The 19,268-nt window shown below is 39.3% G+C and overlaps 1 protein-coding gene across 3 annotated transcripts in view; it reads left to right on the top strand.

Annotated features, from left to right (window-relative positions):
* Positions 1-16,993, top strand: part of NELL1 (neural EGFL like 1) — a 422,689-nt gene extending 405,696 nt beyond the window's left edge. Inside the window, exons 17-19 of one of the 3 annotated variants that reach the window (XM_039535560.1) lie at positions 4,925-5,101; positions 10,242-10,466; positions 14,263-16,993. In XM_039535560.1, the coding sequence (XP_039391494.1) occupies positions 4,925-5,101; positions 10,242-10,466; positions 14,263-14,313 (453 nt within the window). In that variant the 3' untranslated portion in view covers positions 14,314-16,993. The remainder of the gene's footprint in view (positions 1-4,924; positions 5,102-10,241; positions 10,467-14,262) is intronic. The other 2 variants (XM_039535559.1, XM_039535561.1) reach the window with 2 other exon arrangements.
* Positions 16,994-19,268: the final 2,275 nt, after the last annotated feature.

The raw sequence follows: 19,268 nt of genomic DNA on the forward strand, positions 1-19,268 counted from the left end.
CAAGGCCAGTTTAAGGGGGTCTCCTTGGTCCTTCCCTGCTAGTACACAGAGCACCACTTCAAAGGCTCTTTAAGCCCATAGGTTGCAATAGCAGCCACTTTGCTCCCAGTACACCAAAGATTGGTCAGTGAATCTGCAAAATCTCAGACCCACTAGCCATGACTTCACCTGTTGACTGCTGTCACAGAGACAGCTGCCACAACATTTAAGCAGTGTGGAATCCCTCTGCATGTCCTGCACTTGGGGGTCATCCACTCTTACAATCTGGGGGAGTGGGACGAGGGACAGGATACGGCCAACTATATTATTTCTTTTACATGTGTTTATCTAAGTTTTGAAAAATGCTACTCACTTGTTTTGCCCAGAACAAGCAAATTATTGTTTTGTATATATGACTAAAATCCCCAAAATCATTAAATAATTGTTTAAAAGGTCAGGTGCATAAATTTTGTCCCTGACCTGGTACATTTCCATGATATTTTTGCAAGTCTGGCTTATATGAAAACTAACATAAAATTCTTCATTCAAGAAAAGACATGCTATTCATGGTAAAGGCTATGAGAATTATGTCATTGACTTCAGTGAATCAGCTTCTAAGTCCACAAGTAGCCCCATTGACTTGACTTCAGTGGGGCTATTCAAGGAGTAAGGTACGATCCAACATTAATAATTGTATCAGACTCAGAAGCCATTCCTGCTCACCCTGGGCCTGAGGGGATACAGATTTTTTTTTTTAAGTGAAAGACAAGGGATTATGGTAGCACTTAATCAAACATAATATGGTAGATAATCCCTTGCAATCATATTTGTTCCCATGCATGAGGACAAAATTTATAAAAACATTTAAAAGTCATAAAGCTTAATTAGTTGAATGCAATAATTAACAAAGTAGCTTGAAGTAGATTGCTTTGCCTTCTCCAAGTGCATCTTATGAGAATTACTATACAGGACTTGCAGAGACTTGTGTTTTTTAATCCTGGTTTGTTGTTCTAGCATTTTGTGAATAAAGCAGCCTGGCTGGAATTATATATTTCAATTGTTTCTTCATATGCACATACTTCTACCTTCCCTTTAAAGAGAGAGAATATACAATTTTTGCAAGTGAGAAGGACAAGTATAGTTCCAGAAGGGGTGGGATGGAACTCTGACTGAAAGTGTATCCTCTTTAGAGAGAGCAGTGTAGTAGTTAGATTACAACAGTGTAGTAGTTAGATTCTATCCCTGACTCAGATTTAAAGGTTAGAAGGAACCATCGTGATCATCTAATCTGACCACCTGCACATTGCAGGCCACAGAACCTCACCTACCCACTCCTGTAATAGACCCCTAATCTCTGGCTGACTTGCTGAAGTCCTCAAATCATGATTTAAAGACTTCAAGTTATAGGTAATTCACCATTTACACTAGTTAGAACCTGCAAATGACCCATGCCCCATGCTGCAGAGGAAGGTGAAAAAAAACCCCAGAGTGTCTGCCAATCTGACCAGGAGAAAATTCCTTCGCGATCCCAAATATGGTGATCAGTTATATCCTCAGCATGTGGGCAAGACCCACCAGCCAGAAACCTAGGAAAGAATTCAGTGTAGTAACTCAGAGCCCTCCCCACCTCGTGTCCCATCACCAGTCACTGGAGATATTTGCTGCTAGCAGTCGCAGATCAGCTACCTGCCATTATAGATAGTCTCATCATACCATCCCCACCATAAATTTATCAAGCTTATTCTCACAGCCAGTAAGGTTTTTTGCCCCCTCACTGCTTCCTGTGGAAGGCTGTTCCAGAACTTAACTCTTCTGATGGTTACAAACCTTAGACTGCGCCACTGTAAGGTGTCTCATGTAGCTGCTCTATGGCAACGGGAGAGAGCTCTCCTGCTGGCATAATTAAACAACCTCCAAGGAGCAGCGGTAGCTATTAGAATTAGAATTCCAAAGAAGTAAGTGGGATGCTGCATCTGAAGAGGCTTTTTGACTTGGAGATGGTGCCATGATTCTCACCTTGTGCAGACATACCTGTGCTAGCTCTGCTTGAACTAGCATGCTGAAAATACTAGCATAGCTATAGTAGCATGAGCAGCAGCGAGAGGTGGCATGGACTAGCCACTCCAAGCACAATCTGCCTGCATCTCATGGGTACATACTTGGAGTGGCTGCCCATGTTACCACATCTGCACCACTGTTTTTAGCACAGTAGCTCAATGAAAGCTAGAATGAGTACATGTATTCGAGCTGGGAATCGCTCTCCCAGCTCCAAGTGTAGCTGTAGCCTCTGTGTCATAGCATCGTGGGAATCAAAATGCTTTCTGCAAAGCATGAGGCCTAACAAGGTTGCAAACAAAACATGTGATGCTAAAAAGAATGAGGAGGGAAGTAGTGTAGTGTTATTATCAGAGGCTCTCAAGCAGAATCATGAAACATTATCAGTCTTCTGAAATAAATAGAGTGACAGCAATGGTAAAGGGTTAGTTACTTCTCTAAGGAATGCAAGAGTCATGAGTAGCACAGAACCACCAGCGCTGTTACCAAATAAGAGGGGTAATTTTAAAAATAATCTGAAGGCAAAAGGATGTAATTCTAAACAGGATGGACAGGTTATTGCTAGCAGTTTTTAATCAGAACTCCCACATTCAGATGGTGAAATTATTTGTCACTGTCACTACCTCCAAGTCACATAGAGGGCCTGCACATCCTTGAATGTATGGAGCCAGTCGTCATGTTGGAATGCTTAGGCAAGATTGTAACTTTACAATCTCCCTGAGTGCGAGGTAGCACGTAGGTCAGATAATCATAATTCCTCCTCCTCTGAGACTCACGGCTCCTTGTCTGTTACTCACTTGCTCTAGGGAGGGAGGGAGATGACTTCTCTCCTTTTCCTGAAATAGTTTATTCCTTTTGCCACCCTGCATCTAGCTTGCTGCTCTGGCCAGCAAATCTGATTGGGGAATGGAGTCAGAACTCCTCCTGCTCTCCCTAACATTTGCTCTCTGGAATATCAAATGAATAGACCCTGCTCTCTCCCATACAGGTGGAGTGACAAGCTCAGCAGCAAGTAAGGGAAAAAGCACTACTACTTCATACTACCCTGCATTGCTGAGTAAGGGATGTGACAATCTAGCCCTTTGCACTGTTGGTGGAAAAAACAATTGAGTCCAGCATTTTATAGGTGTTGTGCTCTCTACTTTTCCATGTTTCAGTGACCTGTTGTTGGGTTTTTTTGTTGCACATAATAAGCAATTTTAATTATTCCTGCAATCAAATGTAATATGCTAATCATTTCAGGAATATTATTGAACACCTGCAGTGTCATTAGCTAAGATAAGCATTATGATTCCTTGCCGCTAGTGTTCTGTGCATTGCTTTGCAGAAAGGTTTTGTTTTGTTTTATTGGATTTTTGTTTACAAATTAAAACTTATGAATACAGAAAATCTAAGCAACTGCCACCACAACTTAATGTCATTTTGGCTATTTAGCCTATTCAACCTGTATGTGGAGAAATCCATTTTGGCTTATCCCCAATCGTCTTAGTAATCACCCCTTACAATAATTATGGGGGCTGATTTAAGAAATACTCTGATTAGTCAGTTCTGTAATATCACTCTAGGAAAGCTCCTTTTACTTGTAAGCGTGATGTGTGAATGTGGCATTATTAATGGATGTTTGTATTTCTGCTTAGTTCAGGTATAGCCCTACAGCTGTTATTCAGTAACTTAATTCAGAGTAACTTAATGAATTTACTCAGGAATTAAACCAGTGTAACTCAGAGCAGGATCTGGCCCTCATTCCTTACTCAGCCAAGCTTTTCCTTGCCTGTGATTAAAACTTTGCATGGGTAAGAATTGAACAAATCAATAGTCTAATTAAAATCAAAACTTTTCAATAGCACTCTTCATTGTAAACTAGGATTTCAGTTTCCCATTCTGTATATAGAGTAACAATGTATTGACTCACCTATAATGAAGGGTATAATTTATAACACAGTTATCCCTACAATTTTCATCACTAGAATTAGAATTTTGCACCAAATGGATGTGTCCTCTCCATTTTACATTCAGAAGACATTTCCGTGTTTAGTATGATAATTCTGATTGATGGTATTTATCTGAATACATCACACTATGTGTAAATACTTAGCACCTGAAATAGGAAAATCATATTTGAGGAAATCTGTAGAATAAAAATACATCTTCAATGCATGACTCCAGATTATTATGCGATGTGATATGTTGTGGCCGAGTAGTTTTTGTCTGATAAATGGAAGGTCCAGATGTAGAGTATAACTAGAGATAAATTAAGATTAAGGAATACTTAATGCCACTATGATTTTGCTGTATTAAGTTCCTTTGACAGTACTGGCTTTCACTGAGTTTCTAATGTAGTGTGTTCCTATTAAATTTATCAGGCCACCTGCACAGTTTCAATTTATATAAAATTTTCTTGACAATCACACAGTTATTCAAAAGACAGTGCAAAGGAAACTATTGTTCTGTTACGTGCTAGAAAAAGAGGTAACTATTTGTAGATTTCATTCATAATATTGATGAGATAAAATTACTTCATTCCATCTGAACCCAAGAAGCTGTTCATTTTTTTTTGTTAATCTAGTGGGTTAGGAACAAGAGGGGACACAGTAACATTTTTCTCAGCTTCAGAGGATACTGGTTTAAAAAAAAAAAAAAGAAACTCTACAGATAGCTAAATGTCCACTAGCATCGGTGGGGTGATCTTTACAACAATGGGAGCGAGGGAGACTCATTTATTGGAGGATTGGACCCTATAAGAATAACTTCAAATTCCTTAGGTAATCTGCAGTATCTGCCCTGAAATACCAATACATGCTTTGCTATTTCTGATGGCCTTTCCTAGTCATCTGATAGTCCTCTGCTATTTACCACTTGCTTGATACCAGTGACAATTTGTTTTCTACAGAACGGGAAGATATTTTGCCGGCGAACAGCTTGCGATTGTCAGAACCCCAGCGTTGATCTCTTTTGCTGCCCAGAGTGTGACACAAGAGTGACCAGTCAGTGTTTAGACCAAAATGGTCATAAGCTGTATCGTAGTGGGGACAACTGGACCTACAGCTGTCAGCAGTGCCGTTGTCTGGTATGGAAATACATTTAACATTTTTGAGAGAAACAAAAGTAGTAAAGATTTTGATTATAGCAACATACTTTATATTATGACATTATTAACCCTATCTTCTCCTCCCTTCCACTACTTGACATATTACAGTGATTTTAAAAGACTCAAAGTCACACGTCAGAAGCAAGGTCAGTCAGAATATTGGCAGACCACTTCTCAGCTCTGTGTAAATACACAACACAAACAAACACAAACAAATTTCACAGAAAGCTTGAAAATTTTGAAACTGTTTCCATTTTGTTGTGTGTGAAAAAAGATTGATGCTTTTCTCAATTGCAGAATTTATATTGGGATTTTTTCATTTTGAAGTTGATGGCTTTTGATGGGGTCTAAATTAGCTGTTACCGCTCAAGAAAGAGATCTTGGAGTCATTATGGATAGTTTTCTGAAAACATCTGCTCAGTGTGCAGCGGCAGTCAAAAAAGCGAACAGAATGTTAAGAACCATTAAGAAAGGGATAGATAACAAGACAGAAAATATCATAATGCCTCTCTATAAATCCATGGTATACTCACATCTTGCATACTGTGTGCTGATCTGGTTGCCCTAACTCAAAAAAGATATATTAGAGTTTGAAAAGGTATAGAGAAGGGCAACAAAAATTATTAGGAGTATGGAACAGCTGCCATATGAGGAGCAATTAAAAAGACCAGGATTTTTCAGCTTGGAAAGGAGATGACAAAGGGGTGATATGATAGAAATCTCTAAAATCTTGACTGGTGTGGAGAAAGTGAATAAGGGAGTATTATTTACTCCTTCACATAACACAAGAATTCGGGGTCACCGAATGAAATTAATAGGCAACAGGTTTAAAAACAAATGAAAGAAAGAAAGCACTTCTTCACACAACACAGTCAACCCGTGGAACTCTTTGCCACGAGATGTCGTGAAGACCAAAAGTATAATTGTGCTTAAAAAAAGAATTATTTAAGTTCATGGAGGATAATCCATCAATGGCTATTAGGTAAGATGGTCAGGGATGCAACCCTATACTCTGGGTTACCCAAACCTGTGGCTGCCAGAAGCTGGGCATGGACAACAGGGGATAGATTACTTGATGATTGCCCTGTTCTGTTCATTCCCTCTGAAGCACCTGGCATTGGCCACAGTCAAAAGACTAGGCTAGGTGGACCTTTGGTGTGACCCAGTATGGCTGTTCTTATGTAAAATATTTCATTTTGAAAAAATCCAACTATGTGACTGCTCTTCTCTATTAAAACTGTCAGTGCACAAATAAAACAAGAAGTCCTACAAACTACCATTGAAAAACAACAAAAGAGAATACCGGTGAATAGTGACCTAATGCAAAAGGAAAGGATGAAGAAAACTGGAAAAGACCACCCAAACATACAGACTAAAAACACAAAAAAGCAGGTTACCCTTTTCATTCCCCAATTGCCATAAAAAATAAAATGTATTATTTCTCCACTTTTTTTTAAATCAATATAACAATTTTTTATTTTATTTTTTTTAAAAAGACCATTTTTTATTTGAAAAATTTGCTCTGCTCTGTATAGAAGACTGTCCTTGGTTTGAAGAACTCAGAGTCCTCTGGGCATAATGGATTGAGTTATAACATATAAAGTTTTGTCCTGTAAACTGAATCACCAGTGCTTTGTTGGAGTACTGCAAACACTTTACTTCAGTGAGGTTTTGAGTTTACTTTCCTGATGTTTTTTTAAATGCTTGCATAAGGAAAGAAAAGGGGACAGATTTGCAGGTACATATTTCATTATATTTCCAAGGTATGCACAACTCAGTTGCAGTATCTTGTTTTCAGAAAGATTCCTGGTCTTAGCTAATTTCATAGCTGGGTTAACAATCGTAAAAAGGCCAAAAGATTTAAGGTAATGCACTAAGACAGTGGTATAGCTGAGATTTGGTGCCAGTCCTTAATCAAAATAGTTTAGACTTCATGGTTTTTGTGCTAAGCAATGCCCAAACGCCGCTTTAATTGCTAGCCTACTTTATTATTTTTTTCCATTCAGTTTGTAAAAGGCATGCACAACCCCAATGGGAATGTACATTCTGTGAAACACTGTCTATTTAGCAGACCAAATCTCTAAAGTAGGTGTTCAACGTGTTGTTTTTTTTAATTTTGATTATTTAATTTTCAGTTGTGGGAGAATAGAAAAATAACTTTTTTGTTTTAATACTTTCTAGCATTCTTTTTTCTATGGTGTGCTATAAAAATAACTGGAGTTTAAAATCTGGTATGGACACAGTTCTAGTGAGGGCTGCCTTTTCTTGGTGTGAAAAAAATCATTTTCATTTAACAAAGTAAGGGAATTTTAAAAAAGTTATATATGACCATATGCTTCGGGGACAAATCCTTATCTTGACATCTGGCTGCTCAGGTAGCACAAAGCAGCTTACAGAGTAGCTAAGGATTTCCAGCTGTAGGGGATTTCCTGAGTATTGTAAAGTAGGCATAGCTGGCTCTGCTTTTTGCTTACCCTTCTGTCAGAGTAGGGGGGGTTATGGGGAAGGAGCAGAAGAGGGTGTTCTGAGGCAGGCCGGAATCCCCTGCACTCCATCTGATGCTCTCTGACATGATGGCCCTTGTGCAGCACAAGCAGCCTGATTCAGGGATGGGTATTTTCCGCCTACTGCGTATGGCAGGTACATAATTTAAAAACAATCTCATAACTTTGTTAAATGAAAACCAATTCCTTCACCCCAAGCAAAGACTCTGACTAGAAATGTGTCAATACCAGTATTCAACCTACATCCAGTCCTGCCCTGAGGTTCCTTTCACGGGCTTGGGTTTGTCCTTTGGCTGCTCCAAGGATGGGCGGGGGCAGTTGAAAGATAGTTTCAGAACTACCCTTACTTCCTGTCAACCTCATCTTAAATAGTGAGCAGCTTTCAGAAACAACAGCTGGAGGGCTAGCCATAAGCTGCGAGGCCTTTCATGCTGCCTTAAGGATCTCTTATTTTCATACTCAGGCCTGGAGATATTTTCTTTAGCCTGCACTGGTAACGAACCTCAGTTAGGCAGTTTTTGGCCGACTGGTATATGTTAAAAGTATAAATGTACAATTTACTAAGGACATTGATAGGCACCAGACGTTTTTGGTAATTACTGCCCGTTAGACAACTAGACATTTTTCTCTTTAAAAATAGAAAAAGTAATGTAATGAAGTATTATGGTTTCAGCCAAAAGCACCAAAAAAATCAAGAGTTGTGAAAGTTAAGTTTGAATGTGCAAACTTCATCCTGCTCCTATGCAGCTGCACACTACCACAGTATTTAAATATGTGAGCATATGCTGCCATAGGTACATCTGTATATTTATAGTTATAAAAACAAATTTTACTATTTGAGAAATATATAGTGTATAGTGTGATCACATACTTTTAATGCCAGGCATGCCCTTTAAAGTGCTTATATCAATCACACACACGTGTGCACACACCCTAGTATTTAAAAATTCCAATTGAATAATTACAGTAACCCTATCCCTGGAGCAGATTGTTAAGGGCTCCATTTAAGAGTGTATTTGATGTTCCTTTGAAAGTACCAGTTCATAGACAGGGGAAAATGCTAATTGGTGAGTTATGTTAGTTACTAGCTAGAACAAAGTCTTTTGTGAAATGTAACAGCAAAGGGACTGAGCAGGCATTTACCCAGAGATTGTTGGGTGCTACACCATCTTCATTTACCAATCTCTTCCATGTGTATTTTAGCTTTGGAAATCCTCATGAATTTACAGGTTTGGGATTACATACATATAAGAAATGGTAACATATCTTCAAGCAGCATTATAGAGTATTTGTCCCAGAATACCCCAAGACGATTTACATTATACTACAGTGATTCACTCTAAGCATCAGAGACAAATTTAAAGCCACAGCATCTATGTACTGTCTTTTCATTACTCTAATCAAACCCCACTTAAATCCATGAACTGGCTTGATTTCGAGAATAATGCATCATTAAATATGCTTTTTTCATTTGTTTTGATAATAGTAGTTTAATATTTAGGTACTAATTATATTAAGATATTTGGCAGCATATTTGTTACAAAAATATGAAATTTGGTAATAAGAGATGTTACTTTTAAAATTTAAAGATTGTAAATTAGCAAAATGCAGGTTAGTAGTAATAGATCAATGAAGAGGATCTCAAAGTGTGATGCCTGGATTGTTTAGCTGGTCTACACAGAGCTGGGTGGTGACATGATTCTGGCTCCTCCTTATTTCCAGCTGTTAAACTGCTTTTAAAGAAGTTAAAAATATATTTTAGAGTGCGATTTTTCAAGAGTGCCCAGCATTGGCCCAACTGTTCATTTTGAAATCAATGGTAAAACTTACTTAGACTACAATGGAAATCTAGTTAGGCCCTGCGGAGCGCTTTTGAAAGTCCTCTCCTGCTTCCGCTAAATATTTTCCTAAATGTTACTTGTCTATGTAAGCAATTGCTGTAGCTGCTACAGGGATGTCATGCAACCATGAATGGAAGACTAGATGGTCTGCAAAGCAATAACTATATTGAAGTATGGTCCATACTATGAAAAAGTATTAATGCCTGAGTTTAAAAAAAAAATCACTAAACCAGGTAGTCTATCATGATGAGCAAGTTGCAGATTAGGTTGCTTCATTAAGAAAAAACCCAAGAAAATTATATTGTACTGTACATAGGAAACATAAGTTTCAATGTCCAATGGTGTGGCATTCAGTCTAACATGATATATATCCCAGGCCTGGTCTACACTAAGAATGGGGGGGAACTAGGAGTGCGCAAATTCAGCAGCGAATAGAATAGCGCTGAAAACTACCCCTACCCTAGTTACGCAATTGCCCAGACAGGCGCGCCGAACCTCCGCGCTCCGCGGTCGCTCTCTGCTCCTCTCTCGCCGGTGGAGTGAGGTGGAGAGTCGAATTCGAACTGGCGCTTCTCAACTATCGCGATCAGAGATCAGACGCAATAGTTTCGAAACTCGAACTCAAACTCACGCGCTAACCGTGTACCAGTAGCGCTCAAACATGAATCTATTATAATTTGATGGAAAAAGGAGCTTTCGTTATATCAGAACTTATTTTTTGCTCAATAACTAATGATTGGAAGAAATTTTTGGGCCTTATTTCTATTTCTACAGGAAGGGGAAGTGGATTGTTGGCCTCTTTTATGCCCAAATCCAAACTGTGAGTACACCGCAATCTCAGAAGGAGAGTGTTGCCCCCGCTGTGTCAGTGATCCCTGTCTGGCTGATCAGATCACTTACGATATCAGAAAAACCTGTGTAGACGGCTATGGAATCACAAGGCTCAGTGGCTCTGTATGGACAATGGCTGGATCTCCGTGTACAACTTGCAAATGCAAGGTATTATGAGTACATAGTAGTGATTTGTACTGGATCATAAATATAGAGTTGTATTCTACCCCTGGAAGTTCACACACAACTCCCATTGAAGTAAATGAGATTCAGAGAATGTAACCTACAGTATAAAAGTTTTCAGTGTATGGTATGCATAGTGTAAACAAAACATGGTAATTCTATAGTTATTTTCTTGGAAATTTGAGCACAGATATTTAACATCATTCTGCAACTTTAAAATATTCCATCTGAAATCCCTGCAGATATATTTAATATGAATCTAGGATAGCTATTTTGAAAAATTTGCCAAGTTTTATGTTTATTAAAATGTATTTTACAGAATATTTATTAGAAGCTAATACAATAACAAAAATTGCACTGTATATAGAAGAGGAGGATTTTAAACCTCTTTTGCCTCTTCTCCAAGACAAACATTGAGAGCATGACCAGATAAGGAATCACTCAGACAAACTCAGAGGTGATATGTAGGAAGGAATAATTTACATGTTGGTTTCACAGGTGTAAATGACTACACATGGTATAAGATGGTAGCAAGTTGGGCCCTTAGTTTGTAGGTTACATTAACTTAGAGTCCCTTACATCTCTTCTCTGTTCATTCCCTTAGCACTTCTTAATTTCCTCACAATTATAAGTTGAGGGGGTGGGGGAAGGAACATTCTTACAGTAAAAACAGAAAATACTGAAAATCACGTAGAAAAGTCTATTTTCATGAGATTTCCAGTCTAATTTTGAAATGTAAGAAGCTTCACGTAATCATCAAAGCAGAACAGTAAGGTTCTGCCTTCATTATATGCAATACAGTGAAAAATCAATGTGGAATGATACTGTTTCTAAACACTATAAAGCTAGGTGAATGCTCATGGGAGTCTTTCCATTGTTTTCAGTGTGGTTTGGATCAGGCCCAAGTGGGGAACTGAGGGAATATGCTGTATTTGTAATCAGTGTATGCAAACAGGCATAATCATTAGATAAATCACATTGGGATACTGAAACTAAAATCTTGGTCCTTCAACTCCAAAAATCTATCATTTGAATGGAGGGAGAGCTTGCTTAATTCTCTGTGTAGGTCATAGAATCATGGGACTGGAAGGGACATCGAGAGGTCGTCTAGTCCAGTCCCCTGTACTCATGGCAGGACTAAGTATTAAGTACTAAGATAACCCACTAAAAGGCAACATCACACATACATAAACTAGGGAAAGCAAATTATAGAATTTTCATCTAGACCACATTTCCATGAAGTGATTGAGTATGGTCTTTCAACCAGTTTTGCAAAGAGTAGTTATCAATGAGTCACTGTCAAACTGGGAGTATGTATATACTGCAGAGTTCTGCAGGGGTCTGTCTTGGGTCTGGTACTCTTGAATATTTTCATGACTCAGATAATGGAATGGAGTGTATGCTCATACAATTTGCAGATGAAACCAAGCTGACAGGCATTGCTAGCACTTTAGAGAACAGGATTAGAATTCAAAATGACCTTGGAAAAATTGGAGAGTTGGTCTGAAATCAGCAAGATGAAATTCATTAAAGAGAAGTACACTTAGGAAGAAAAAAAATCAAATGCACAACAACAAAATGGGGAATAACTGGCAGACAGCAGTACTGTAGAATAGGCTCTGGATGGTATAGAGGATAATATACTGAATATGAGTCAACAATGTGATGCCATTGCAAATATCATTGTGGGGTGTATTAACAGTAGTGTTGTATATAAGACACAGAAGGTAATTGTCCCCACCGTTCAGCAATGGTGAGGTCTCAGCGGAATACTGTGTCCAGTTATGGATGCTACCTTTTAAGAAAGATGTGAACAAATTGGAGAGAGTCCAAAGGAGAACAATAAAAATGACAAAAGTTTTTAAAAAACTGGGCATGTTTAAGTCTTGAGAAAGGGGGAACCTGATAAGTCTCCAAATAGTTGAGTGCTGTTATAAAAAGGATCAGTTCTTCTCCATGTCCACTGAAGGAAGAGCAAGCAGTAATGGGCATAATTTGTAGCAAGGGAAATTTAGGTTAGATATTAGAAAAGGCTTTCTAGCTATAAGTAAAGTTAAGCACTAGAGTAGGCTTACCAAGGGAGGTTGGGGATTTTCTAAGGTTAATTGGAGATTTCTAAGAACAGGTTAGACAAACACCTGTCAGAGATGGGTTGCGTTTGCTTGGTCCTGCCTCAATACATGGGGCTGGATTAGATGACCTCTCAAGGACTGTTCTACCCCTATGTTTCTATGATAAACACAATTACACACTGTTGAAATATCCATGCCTAACCTCATATTCAGCAACATGTACAAGATTTCCTACAATGTGCGCCTCTTAGTCCAGAGTAAAGCAGAAATCACTTAACTTTTCATTGTAGAATAGACTTATATTGGCACAGCTACGATGAACAGGGGTGCAGGCTCTGGGCTGGGGCAGGGGTGCAGAAGGAGGGGTGGGGTTGCAGGCCCTGGGAGGGCTTTGGGGCAGGAGGGTATGTGTGGGAAGGGTGGGTGTGTAAGCTCTGGGCGGAAGTTTAGGGGCTGGGGTGTGTGGGGAGGGGGGTGCAGGCTCTGGGAGGGAGTTTGGGGGTGGAGGGGCTTGGGCTCTGGGAGGGGGATGTAGTGCTTACCTAGAGCCCCAAGGCAGGGCAGGCCAGGGGGCCTCCACATGCTGCTGCCCCTGCAACTTCCCATTGGCTGCAGGGGCGCTTGGGACAGAGGCAGTGCGTGGAGGCACAGCCCCGCCCCGTGGCCGTAGGGAGTGGCCGGCAGACACATGGAGCGAGCAGGCAGAAGCTGCTCAGCTCTGCTGCGCTGCCAGTTGTGGGCGGGGCCCCAGCCCATTGTAAATTGCCCGGGGGACACATGGGGAGAGGGAGCACCCGGGGGTGGCAGGCAGGGCCAAGGGAGAGACCTGGCCCTAAAATTGCTGGAGCCTCATGGACAACATTGGGGAGGTTCTCGGGCTGCAGATGGCCTGCGGGCCAGGCGTTTGAGACCCCTTCTGGGCTTTAATTCCCCATGATTAGCTTTCCTGCCCCTTTTTGGTGGCATTTCCCCTGAGGCTCTGTGATGGGTTTAAATGATGCTTTTCTATCAGTAAGATTCCTGGGCATTTGACTAGATGTCACAGACTCAGCTCTACAGCTGGTAGAGTTAAGCTTGGTAGGGCATGGGAATTGCTATCACAGTTCTCTTCAGCAAATTGAGAGTCTGCACTACAGGCATATGTTCAAACAGGGTGGAAGTCTCTTTGTTCAACTGGTCAAAAATAAGCTCTGCTAAGATCTATCATTTGGGAGAAAATAGCAAAATAAAAGATCAACTATTTTATTTTTTTCAGGTGTTCTCTGCCATTTTAATATTGTTGGGTTTTTTTTTTACAATATAGGTTATGCTCACGAAAGGGGACTGGATGGCTCCAGGCATGTGTAATGAGGACTATTGAGCCTTTCACAGATACGTTTCTGGTTTAAGCACAATTCAGATCAGATGTGATGCAGAGTCATTACAATCTGACCAATGGGAAATGAGTTGGTGATTTCAGTCAAGTATATAATGCAGAAAGATGGCCACATCATAAGAAAAATCACCACACCTATTTCCTTTGAGAAAAGGCCATGGCCTGAATGGGCATGGCAACCGTACTAACTGCTATGGGGGCCAAAATCACACAATCCTTTCTGTGTCCTGTGAATATCTATAGGATATCCCTCCCCACATCTTATAGCCCCATGATTTCTGTTTTTTAACATTGTTCTGTGTGCATAAGTAACACTGATTTGTTTGTTGTACAGAATGGGAATGTCTGCTGTTCTGTGGATTTAGACTGTCTTCACAATAACTGAAGCATTAAGATTGGACTCTTCTCTGTGAGGAAAACCGATGCAGTTAACATCTAAAATGAAGTTGTAAGAGTTTGGTGTTTTATACAACAGACAATTACCAAAGTCTCCACCTGAGGAAGATGTTTGGGAGTTGCCTTTGGGACCTACCACAATGCTATCCTTGTCTGGGTGACTTTACAGTACAAAGCATATAAGTCTATGGTTGTTAAAAAAAGTTTTCAGTGTTGTAAATTATACACTTTTCCTGTCACATCATTTACAAATACCTTTAAATTATTTCATGGGTAAACTAATGATGTAATTTTGGTTTAATTTGTGTATTGACAACATGATTGAAACTCAGATTATTTTACTTTGGATCTAGTTTCTACAACTAAGGCTGCCTGTTGTGATTTTGTCCCATAATACTGCATACTTAGTTCTAAGGTCCCTGTCAGATGTATTTATGAAAATATGTATGTATGTACAGTCAGATTGCATAATACTTATATTTCATAGCTGTCACACATTCCAAAGTACATTTGACTTGTACAGGCTGGAAGTAATCAAACCTAAGTTTACCTTAAAAAAATGCATTTTCTTTTCCAAACATATGAACTAGTAGCAGAATTCCTGTATTGAGCACTGAAGCACATATCCAGTGCCCTTTCAACACATATCCAGGAAACAATGCCCCTTATTGAGAGGTTTAGCAGAGTGGTCGAGTTTGCAAGTGACACTACCAATACTGGATGTTGGTGGCATTCATCTAGATTGTGAAGCAATCAAAGAGCTTGAAACTTGTATATTTAGAATGTCTATACTGCAGTTGAACACACACTGCTGGTCTGGGGCAGCCGATTTGTGGGGCTTAGGCTACTGGGCTATAAAATTGCCATGTAGATGTTTGGGCTCGGGCTGGAGGACCCTCCCCACCTTATGGGATCCCAGAGCTCAAGCTCCAGCCCAAGCCTGAACATCTACACTGTAGTTTTGCAGCCTGAGTCAACTGACACAGCCAGCCATGGATGTTTAATTGCTGTGTAGAGTTACTTAGTTCCAACAGTGTAGATGAGTTCACCATCTCTCCCGATGTACTTACTTTCCTATAATGAAACCTGCCATTCATAACAGGCTGAACCATTGTAGAGATGACAAGAAATGGTGTAAATGACAATTACATTTAGCCTGAATTTCAGTGTACATTGCAGCATGCAGCATGCGAGCCCTGGGAGATTGGTGACATTCTATGCTACAATTTTCATTACATGTAACATATTCAAGAAGCAATCTGGCCCCTTTTTGTACTTTTCTGACATTCAAAAGAACCTAATCTATTAAGTTAACCATGCATAAAATGCTTTTTAAAAGCCCAAACCTAGGCAGAAATCCTAATTAAAACTCTAACAAAAGGTTAGATTTTTGGATGTCATCAAAGGAAGATGTAACTCTTTCTTTGTTTTCATGAGGCTAGAAAGTTTGTTGTTCCAGTACTACAATCTATTTAAAATCTGATGGCATATACACCTTAAATGCCACATTTTCGATGTGCTGTTGTACTCTGTTCTGCTTATTTGTATAGTGTTCTTTGCCTCCCCAACCCCTTTTTCTTTAATTAACTAAACAGCAGGTGTTTGGAAAAAGATTGCAGATCTAAGCATGGTGGCTATACTTTGGAAAAGTATACATTTGTGAGTTTTTCATAGCTTTAGCCAGGAAATGTAAAATTGATTTATAAGACTGGTGTGTGACTGTATATAATGGAAGAATATTAGAATATTCTTTTAAATAATGTACTTTCATGTTTCTCCTAAGGGGGTTTTGCAAAATGCTATAAAAATTACTTGCAATCTTTTAGCTATTTTTAGTCCCCTTTTCATTATTAGCATTGATAATTTACTTAGAAGGTTTGTTCATGACTGGGATCCAGCCTAAACATACAATGTCCAGTCACTTTCAGTTTCCCAGGTGTTGATTACATTTGCATTGTTTTAATGATTGTATTATAAGGGAAAGAGTTGTGTTTTATATGATACTCGAAGGATGTTTGTAAATCATACTGTCAGTTCATTTTGTAAATCACATTGTAAACCCAAGGGTAATTCAATTGGAGGAGACAGTCAGTGGGCTGGCATACAAAAGGGAATGATTTAAAACTTGTGGGCCTCTAAATAAACTCTTATGTACAGATTGCCTTTCCTTAATCTTATTAGCAATATTGTAAAACCCAAGTTTATTACAAACATTTTTCCTTTCCCAAATGCATTAGCAGAGTAGTAAGTTACTGCTATGGCTACAACGGAGTGTTTGAGATTTAGCAACAGAGCTCTAGGAAATACTTCCAGTCACCCTCAAACCAAGCACTGTGTTCTAGGTCCAGTCTGTTTGTAAACCTCACCACCTGATGTTCTGTGGATGCATCTGGAGAGTCTGGAAGTCAGCAAGTCTCTCTTCTCTCAAAGAGCCCTTATTTCCCCTGATGCCTTCCAACAGTCCTCCGACTTTCCAGGCATAGGGCAGAGCCCAGCTGAGGGAACTTGAACCCTCAAGGGTCAGTTAACAAATCCCTTAGTACTGAATCCTGCAGGCTTGTGTAGCCCTGTTTAGCAAATGCTATCTCCTGCATTATCAAGATTGAATTGTTTAGATCTAGGCAGAGAATGGATACTAGGGTTCTCTTATTTATACTGCATTAACATGACTATGATGAATAATTCCTTGTGGGGAGAGAGTGTTACTGGGGACAACAGAATTATGTGAACATAGAAAACCTAGAGCGAGAAATATTCATCTCAAACAATAGTGAAGGACAATCTAGTTCACTGTTTCATTGTCAAAAGGATGTAGTTAAAGTAAAATATTACAGAATCTCAAAGTTTGGGAAGACATTTTTCACCTAAAAGCCTATTTGGTCTCTGAAGAGTTTTCATTGTCTCGTCTGTGTATTTTCTGAATGTCTCTTATTCATTGGGAGCATAGTCCTGCTAACAATGGGAGTTTTGATGCTAACTTCACTTGGGGCAAAATCGACTCAGATCATTATTAGAGATCTCTGTACAAAAGCAGGATCTTAAGGGAACAGGCCTTTTGTCTTTACCTTTAGTGAGAGTTTGTCTTTAATAGTTGTAAGCATTCAGCTGATGATGATGATGAGCATGTCTCACAAAAAATTATGGCTTCAGCTAATCATTTCAAAGGCAGTTAATGAGTTAATGTCACAAAGGAGTCTGGCTTCATGAATAAATAAATAAAGAATGAAAAGTAAGGGAGCAAGACCAACGAACAGCAGCAAAAATACAGAGGAGCTATTACTAGAAGAACTATGCAAAGTGTGAGAGATGCATTAAGTGGGTCTCAAACTTTTATTGGTGACTCCTTTCACACACCAAGCCTCTGAGTGCGACCCCCCCCCCTTATAAAGTAAAAACAGTTTATATTTAACACTATTATACATGTTGGAGGCAAAGCAGGGTTTGTGGATGGAGGCTTACAGCTTGTAACCCTAAGAACATCATGAGCCCCAGTTTGAGAACACCTGCATTATCTAGTAACCTGAGTACAGAACTGGGACCCAAGAACTGTAACACGAATTGTTCTACTGATTCTCTACATGGGCTTGGGTAAGTCACTTAATCTTTCAGCCTCACCTCCTCCCCCCGAGTTCAAATGCTGGCTCCTGGAATCATTTCTCATGCAGTGCAACTCTACTAGTTACACTATATTAGGAACCTCCACACTCAAAGGGACAGGAACATTGGGAGAACGGTGTAGTGCTTCAAAGAGGATGAGCTAAACCTTGTATCTAAATAAAATGTTTTGGTGTGTTTTCCATCATGAGCTATCAGTGAATTTACAAGCTTAATGGTTTAATATAGTAAGACATTTAGCTTAATTAGTGTTAATTTCTTTTTAGAAGCCACAATATGATTGGAAAGTTAAATTACAGCTGGATTTCAGTGTAGCAGACAAGTTATATTTCACAAAATGATAGGTAAAACTTCAGGAATAATTCAATAAATGGTAAAGGAAGGGGTGTAAACCATAACTCCTGCTAGACGTATGAGAAGTCTCACCTATGTAGTGGCACTTCCATAACCATGGATAATTAAGAGCAATTAACAATTTGATGCAACCTTTTTCCTAAATGTTAGACAATTGTTTCAGGAACATATTCTGCTCTTGGAAAGACAAGGGCCTAATGTTCCTCTTGCTCACCTCATGTTTAAACTAGTGCAACTTCAGCTTTATACTGTCACCTGTGTCAATCAAGGTTAACTCTACTGGAATGTAAATGAGTCAAGAATAAGGCCCAAACTGTCAGGCACAAAGTATTCTGATTTTTCTCTCACACAGGTGAGCATCAGCAATAACTCATTTAAGGCACTGGAATTACACCAGAGTAAAAGCAATGCCAGAGACAAGCACAGCCACAGTGCTGCAGAGATCTACTAGTAAAAGGCTGATCTTTCTTTGAACACGGGAAGTAAATGAATTAACACAGGACTTAAGTGTGTTGCTGTTGGAATCCACCAAGTAATAGGTCAACAGTAGTTTTGCTCATTATTATCTTCTTGCATACATCAGCCCAATATAATAGTCAAGGAAAAGAATCTTCAGGCATCCACTCACCCAAAGCATCAAAGCAGTATTTCTGAGATTTTGTGGAGAAGTCTTTTTTTTTTTCTTCCAAAACAGTGACTGGTAAATCCATCTGGCACATTTTCAACAGGTTGAAATCAGATTATTCCCTACATGAGTCTCTCTCAGGGAACCATTCCAGCAATGGGATTGGCAGTATATAGCAGCCTCATCTATGACTAAATTAACAAGAGCCAAATTCTGCTCCCAGTTACCCGTGGGCAACAGTACTGAAGTAAATAGAAATGCACAGATATAAGCGAGATTAGGGTTTGGCCCTAAATCAATCATAAATACATGTGCCATTCTAAAAATCTTTGCTGCTATTTCAAATGTTT

This window comes from Mauremys reevesii, linkage group 4, assembly GCF_016161935.1.
Source record: "Mauremys reevesii isolate NIE-2019 linkage group 4, ASM1616193v1, whole genome shotgun sequence".
Lineage (NCBI taxonomy): Eukaryota > Metazoa > Chordata > Testudines > Geoemydidae > Mauremys > Mauremys reevesii.